Here is a 7185-nt window from a genome sequence, read left to right on the forward strand (position 1 = left end):
TTTCCAACCACTCCAATGTCCTCCAGAAAAGTGGGACCTATGTCTCTCTGATTTGGGGTTGTATCCCCAGTGCCTAGAGCAGAACTTGGCACATGGTAGACACTCAATAAGTGTTAACTCAAAGAAACAACTAAAAAATACCCACTTGATAGTGTGTTGTGAAGAATAAATGGTGTGTCCGTAAGCCTGTGTTTGCCCAATTAAAAATGAGGTTTTATTGTCTCACATAACAGGCCAATGCTGTTGGTTTCTAATGTCTCTGCAATTTTTTTGGCCTTTGTCTGAGGGTGGCAAGATGATTACTGTAGCTCCAGGCATCACGTCCACATTCCAGGCCAAAGGAAGGAGAAGAAAGTTGGAGTTTAGGGGGAGCTTCATTGACATTTTTCCTTTTATCAGGAAGGTAAGTTTCCCTAGAAGTCTAACAGCAAATTTCTGCTTTGATCTCCTTTTCTAGAAATGGGTCACAAGGACACCCCAGAAGCTAGGGGACCTGGAAAGTGACTCTTCGGAGAGGTGAGGAAGGAGAGAGGGGTTAGGGACACAGATGCAGTATCTGCCCCAAATGGGGTCCTACCTATGTAAAGCACTTGGAGAAAACTAAGCCTTCAGAAAGGGACACCTATTCTCATAATTATTAATTCATAATTCATAATATATTGATAATTATTATCATTGAAAGCTTTACAGTCACTATGATCCTGTTGGCATCAGACTTTGGACTCTGGAACCACTGGGTACTGAAGTGCCCATACCCCAGTGGTCTCCCTCCCTCCCTCCTTATTCTGTTCAGAGCACTGAAGCCCTTTAAAAAAAAAAAAACCAACTACATTTTTCCAACGTAAGCCACGTCCTGCTCTCATTAACTCCATCCTCAGTGACTTAGCCAGACCCTGCTCCCTGCCAGAAGCCGGTAGGAGAGACTGTACAAATCCAAGGTCCCTTGGGCCCATCAACAGGTCAGCGTCAACTTTCTCTCCAAGGACGCTGCGATGAAAACAGAAGAGCCAACCCCAAGTCTTGGGCAGACCCTGGAGTGGCTGCGAAAGGAGCTGGTAAGGCTTTGCATTTCTTTTCACCGGATGACTCCACCCCATATCTTCTCAGGTTCCCTGGGACCCCCTCGCAGGAGCCCCCCGGCTGGGGCAGAGGCTGCAGCTAGGGTGTAGGTCCTGTGGGCCACCCCCCACCCCCGATACCAGCCATAAAGCACACAAGCTCTCAGGTGCCTGGATAAGTAGGTCGTGGCCTACATAGGAGGAGGCTCCGGGTGCAGTGCCGGCCAGACTGGCCTTAGAATTACACCGAGTCCTGGGAGTGCGCCCAGCTCTGTACTGTGTGGCCCTCCAGCGGCTTTACCTCTGTGAGCCTCAGTTTCCTCACCATACAATGGGGATGATAACAATACCGACAGTGCAGGGGTTATTGTACTAGTTTGGGAAGGAGACAGGTGTAATCCACTTCGTGTCTGCTTGGCTGTCACCACCGTTGCCCAGCACACCCACTGTCCTGGCCCAGACCCTCTAGAAAGCAGAAGCCCACACAAGGATTGGGGTCCTAACGATTTATTTGGAGATGCAGCTCAAAGCAGTGAGAGCGAAGGAAACAGGGAGCAGCGGCAAAGGGCGATGCTATGTGAGACGGCGCCCCTTGTCACCAAGCAGGCCACCACTTTGCAAGGGGCCTCAAGAGGCCCAGCGCTCTCTCAGCAGCTGGTTTTTCTGGCCGCAGGTTTCTCTGCAGGAGGGCAAGGGGAGCTGCACCCTGGGGGGAGGGAAGAAGAGGAACTCGGCCTGCCCAGCTCACTGCCGTCTCCTATTTGCTGTGGTAAAGATCCACCCCGAAGGCATTAACTCTCCTGAATTTATGGATTATGTTACTTGGTCCCTTGGGGGCTGCTCAAGAAGCCAGGCCTTATGCCCCTCTTTGTGCTGTTTTCTCCAAGTCCAAAAATTGAGGGATGCCCCCAAAGTGCATGGGGACACCAGGCAAGAGAGAGAAAGAAGTGGTTCGGGGAACCTCAAAAAGCACCCAAGGTTTGGATCCCAATAGGCCAGCTTCTCAGTCAGGGGAGAGACACATGGGATTATCCAAAAATGACCTTTCTGGGTTGCCAGGTAACAGACCAGCTGGGACCCAATCCTGTCCTCACCCTAGTGGGTAGGGCTGACCCAGTAGGGCCTCTCATGGGACCAGGGGACTCCAGCAGCAGGAGGGGCAGCTGCTCATAGTCCACAGGGATCCAGAGGCTGGGCAGGGGACTTCCCTATGCTCCCCTAAACACTGGGCTCCCACACTGAGTCTGCTTGGTGCCTAAACACAAAAGGCCAATATCCACCTGATAAGGTAACTCTCTCTCACCACATAAAGAGGGAAAACAAGGCAGGGCTGGGGGAAGCCCACCTGGGGCACAGCCTCCCAGGCCCAAGCACCTCCCCCCACATGATGCCAAGAGACGGGAGCCATGAGTCTCCACTTACAGATGCCAGACTTGTAAATTTCCCAGGCGAGGCTGTTTTATCCTCGATCACATGGAATTTATATGACTCCAAAAGGACACCTAAGCTCAGCCAAGAGGCTCCATTTGACGGTCAGGGAAGGATCAGTCCTGGACAGTGACTTCATGCAGCAGAAGGAACAAATCGGTAACATGACTACTATGGACAATAGTCCGGTGCTGTCCCCTCCCTTTATGGCCCTTATGTGATGAGGATCATGGAAGCCCCAAAGATCTGGGGGGATCTAAAAGAGGGGAGAGAACTGTTGCCATCTTGTGACAAGGCAAACCAGCCTGATGCCTAAGGGACACTCACTCAGAGGCAGGAAAGAGCTTTCAGTGCGGAACTTGAGCAAACTGAGCCCAGAGCACGCCTTATCACCGCAGGACCTCTTGCCCCGTGCGATGGGACACCTCCCTCCTGTGGAAGCCAGTTTGCTCAGGATTCCTGGCCCTCGACTCCAAGGGCATGGAGTCTCCCACCTCCCTTACCACTGCTTCCCCGCTGGGTGCCTCACTGCGTTCTCGAGAGCATGGGCCCAGAGCAGCGCTAAAGGTTGAATGATAAAAACGTGTGGGAGGACAACCCTAAAATTGAGAAAACACAGACTTAATGTTTTCCCAAGAATTTGGGAAGGCATGGCAAGGGTGGCCCTGCTACCACTCGCACTGCAGCCTGGGGAGCCCCAGTGTTCTCAGGAGGTGGTTCTCCCTCCTTCCATCTACTCTCTTGGAAGGAAGCTACGGCTGGAGTGCAGGAGATGGGCTTAATCTTCACACTGTGAAAGAATTAGTTTGTCATGAAAATAAAAGGCTATTCCAGTGGAGAAATAATATTAATAATTATCTCTTGGAGAGACAGACAGATGGGAGGGATACTGTTCCCAGTGACGCCTCTGGGGGAGCAGACTGAGCTGCGGGCAGGGGTGGGATGAGATGCGGGAAACTTCCCCACATGCCCTTTTGTAGCTTCTCAATTTTGCATCATGTGTGAGAATCACCTAGTCAGAAAAGGAAAGTTTTAACGTCTTATTATGTGAGTTTATCTACCAGTGTGGACAAAGGAGAAATTTTTAGTGTTTACTTAATGCATTTAAAAAGAACAATAGTAGGGGCGCCTGGGTGGCTCAGTTGGTTAAGCGACTGCTTAGTGATCCTGGAGTCCCAGGATCGAGTCCCACATTGGGCTCCCTGCTCAGCAGGGAGTCTGCTTCTCCCTCTGACCCTCCTCCCTCTCATGCTCTCTATCATTCTCTCTCTCAATAAATTTTTAAAAATCTAAAAAAAAAAAAAAAGAACAATAGTAAACTCCTTAACGGTAGAAAACTGCTGGGTTCTCCTATCTGCTTCTGCATGCAATCAGATACCATATCATGCATCACGTAGCTTCTGAAAAACTCCACTGTAGGCTCATAAGAGGATGAAAGGGCAGACAATATCTTAGTATTGTAATGAAAGTCATTTTGACCTTCTGAACCCCTGAAAGGGTTTCTGGGATCCAAGGGTTCCCTGGACCTTACGTTGAGGATCACTGTTCCAAAGGGCTCCTGCCTGCCTGTAGGGTGCACTCCACTTTGTTTTAATATGAAGTCACTTTCACCTTAATACCTATAAAGTGATTTGTTTGTTGCAGTGAGGATTAAAGCATACAGTGGGGGTGTAAATAAGAATAACATTTGATAATGATGATGATGATGATGAAGATGATCACAGAGCTTGGTAGTTGAGCATCCCGTATTTTAAAGATTTATTTATTTATTTGAGAGAGAGAGCATGAGTATGGGGGCAGAGGGAGAGGGAGAGAGAGAATCTCAAGCAGACTCCCTGCTGAGCGCAGAGCAGGATGCAGGGCTCAATCCCATGACCCTGAGATCATGACCTGAGCCCAAATTAAGAGTCCGAGGCCCAACTTACTGAGCCACCCAGGCGCCCCAAGCATCTCGTATTTTAGAGCACGGGCTAACTCATTCAGTCCTCCTAAGGGCCTTGAAAGGTAAGTAATTTGCTTTCCACTTTGCAGATGAAGAAACTGAGGCTTGGGTGGACACGGCTTCTGCGAGGCTGTGGGTTTGTCTCCAATGAGACAGTGATGTGGGAATAAGCTTTCTGGGGAACGCCCAGCCCCCTCACACTGATTCTCTCTCCCAGGCTGAGATGCAAGTTCAAGACCAGAGACTCCTGCTCACACTGAGGCATCTTCACAGTGTCCTGCAGGAGCTGCGCACTGAGAGTGCCCCCTGGGAGGACGCCAGGTCCAGCGGAGGGACGTCCCCCCGCAGAGCTCGAGCAGGCTCGGAAAGCAGGGGCCGCCCCCCCATCTCCTCCCAGGGGCTCGCCCAGCTCCTCCAAGGGACAGACAGCAGACGAAGCTCCCTCCCTTAACTGGTCAGGCCTGACCCTGGTGCTTGAACCCTCCCACCACCTGTCCAAACTTCGACTGTGATGTTGCTGGGGGAGAGCACTACAATGGGAGTCAGGGAGCCAGGGCTCTGGGTTCTTCTCTGCCCTCATCCGCGGCGTGTCCCTAAACCCGTCACTCGACTCTTTTTCTGCTGTTCCTCAGGGTTTTTGGTGAGGCACAAATAAGATACCAGATGCGGACATACTTCTTAAACACGCCTCTGGCCAGTGCCATGACAGCAATCCTGCCCTCCGGCATTTAGAACAAAGAACTCAGTGTGCGCCCAGGATGTCTCGCGTTGCTATGGTGAAAAACAGAGCCCCCGCCCCCCTCATAGTGACTCAGCCATTGTTTCCTGGCTTCCCGGCACACCTGCGCTTTCCTCTGTCTGAAAGCCATAGGCCACCACTCTGGCCCGAGGGATGGCCATGTGACCAGGCCTGGCCAATAATAACTCACGATCACCCTAACAACATGATTGGCCCAACCGGGGACCACGGGACTCAACAGAGCAGCCAATCACAGCCCTTCTCTGGGATCCCTCTCTGGATGGTCTTGCCGCTGGAGTTGCAAAGCCGGGGACGGCCAAGGGCCATGTGCCGTGCCAGGTGAAGGACACCTGAGCGCAGTAGGAAAGAAAGAGAGGTAGAGGGAGGGCCACAGAGCTGGGCAGAGAGGAAGGTGCCAGCTCCTTTTAGTCCCTGGTTTCAGGCCCTAGTTTTGTGAGTTACTCCTGCATTCTTTCCACGACAGAAACCAGTAAATCCCACCACCACCATCCTCCACCACACACACCAATTTGGTTTTGCCTAAGCTGACTTGAGGAGGGTTTCCCTCCAGGTCAACCGACACTATCCTGAGGAACACAATCGAGATATTCCAGAAAGCAAAGAGAAATGCTGAAAAAAAAGGCACTTCGCTCACTCAGGGTTGGCAACAGCCCCGCGGCCGCAGACCAAGGTCTATGATGTGGCAGAACGCTCAGTTGTATGGGGTGCTGGCCTCATCACTTTGACAGATTATGTCTGCCTATAAGAAAGACTTTAAATAAGACAGCAGAAAATTTAAAAGGTCTCATGTTAAGATGGCCCAATTCTTGGGGCGCCTGGGTGGCTCAGTCGTTGGGTGTCTGCCTTCAGCTCAGGTCATGATCCCAGGACCCTGGGATCGAGCCCCGCATCGGGCTCCCTGCTCCGCGGGAAGCCTGCTTCTCCCTCTCCCACTCCCACTGCTTGTGTTCCCTCTCTCGCTGTGTCTCTCTCTGTCAAATAATAATAATAATAATAAAAAAGATGGGGGCGCCTGGGTGGCTCAGTCGTTAAGCGTCTGCCTTCGGCTCAGGTCGTGATCCCAGGGTCCTGGGATCGAGCCCCGCATCGGGCTCCCTGCTCGGCGGGAAGCCTGCTTCTCCCTCTCCTGCTCCCCCTGCTTGTGTTCCCTCTCTCGCTGTGTCTCTCTCTGTCAAATAAATAAATAAAATCTTTAAAAAAAAAAAAAAAAATAATAATAATAATAATAATAATAAAAAAGATGGCTCAATTCTTGGTAGGACTTTTTATTTTTGAAAATCCACTTGCATGTTGTTGGAATATCATTTTTATGGCTTTGAAAAAGTAAACCCATTGTATACAGAGGCAAAGGGGGGAAGGTGTGTTATATGTACAATGTTTATAGTCAGACTAACCTGGGATCTTAATACAATATTTGATAGTATAAAAAATACTTGTCTAGCAACAGCTGAATGCGTAAACAAAATGTGGTACATACATAAAATAGAATACCGGTCAGCCTTAAAAAGGAAGGAAATTCTGGCATGTGCTACAACATGGGTGACTTTTGAAGACATGATGCTAAGTGACATGAGCCAGTTACAGAAGGACACTGTATGATTCCATTTACATGAGGCACCTGGAGTAGTCAAATCCGTAGAGACATAGAGTAGAAGGGTGGCTGCCAGGAGCTTAGGGAGGGGGCAATGGGGCGTTAGTATCTAAAGGGTACAGAGTTTCAGTTTTGCAAGATGAAAAAAGTTCTATGGATAAATGCTGGTGGTGGTGGTATAACAGTGTGAATATACTTGATGCCACTGAACTGCATGCTTAAAAATGGTTAAAATGGGGACATCTGAGTGGCTCAGTCGGTTAAGCACCTGCCTTCAGCTCAGGTCATAATCTCCAGGTCCTGGGATGGAGCCCTGCTCAGTGGGAAGTCTGCTTCTCCCTCTCCCTCTGCCCCTCCCCCTGCTCATGTGCACTCTCTCTCTCTCTCTCAAATGAATAAATAAAAT

At 50.2% G+C, this 7185-nt stretch overlaps 1 protein-coding gene across 1 annotated transcript; it reads left to right on the forward strand.

Annotated features, from left to right (window-relative positions):
- Positions 1–250: 250 nt before the first annotated feature.
- On the forward strand, positions 251–6162 carry C10H20orf202 (chromosome 10 C20orf202 homolog). The gene is made up of 3 exons (XM_036121771.2): positions 251–403; positions 960–1055; positions 4646–6162. The coding sequence occupies exons 1-3, from the start codon at positions 254–256 to the stop codon at positions 4877–4879; spliced, it is 480 nt and encodes a 159-aa protein (XP_035977664.2). The 5' UTR covers positions 251–253; the 3' UTR covers positions 4880–6162.
- Positions 6163–7185: the final 1023 nt, after the last annotated feature.

This window comes from Halichoerus grypus, chromosome 10 (genome assembly GCF_964656455.1).
Source record: "Halichoerus grypus chromosome 10, mHalGry1.hap1.1, whole genome shotgun sequence".
In the NCBI taxonomy this organism is placed as follows: Eukaryota; Metazoa; Chordata; class Mammalia; order Carnivora; family Phocidae; genus Halichoerus; species Halichoerus grypus.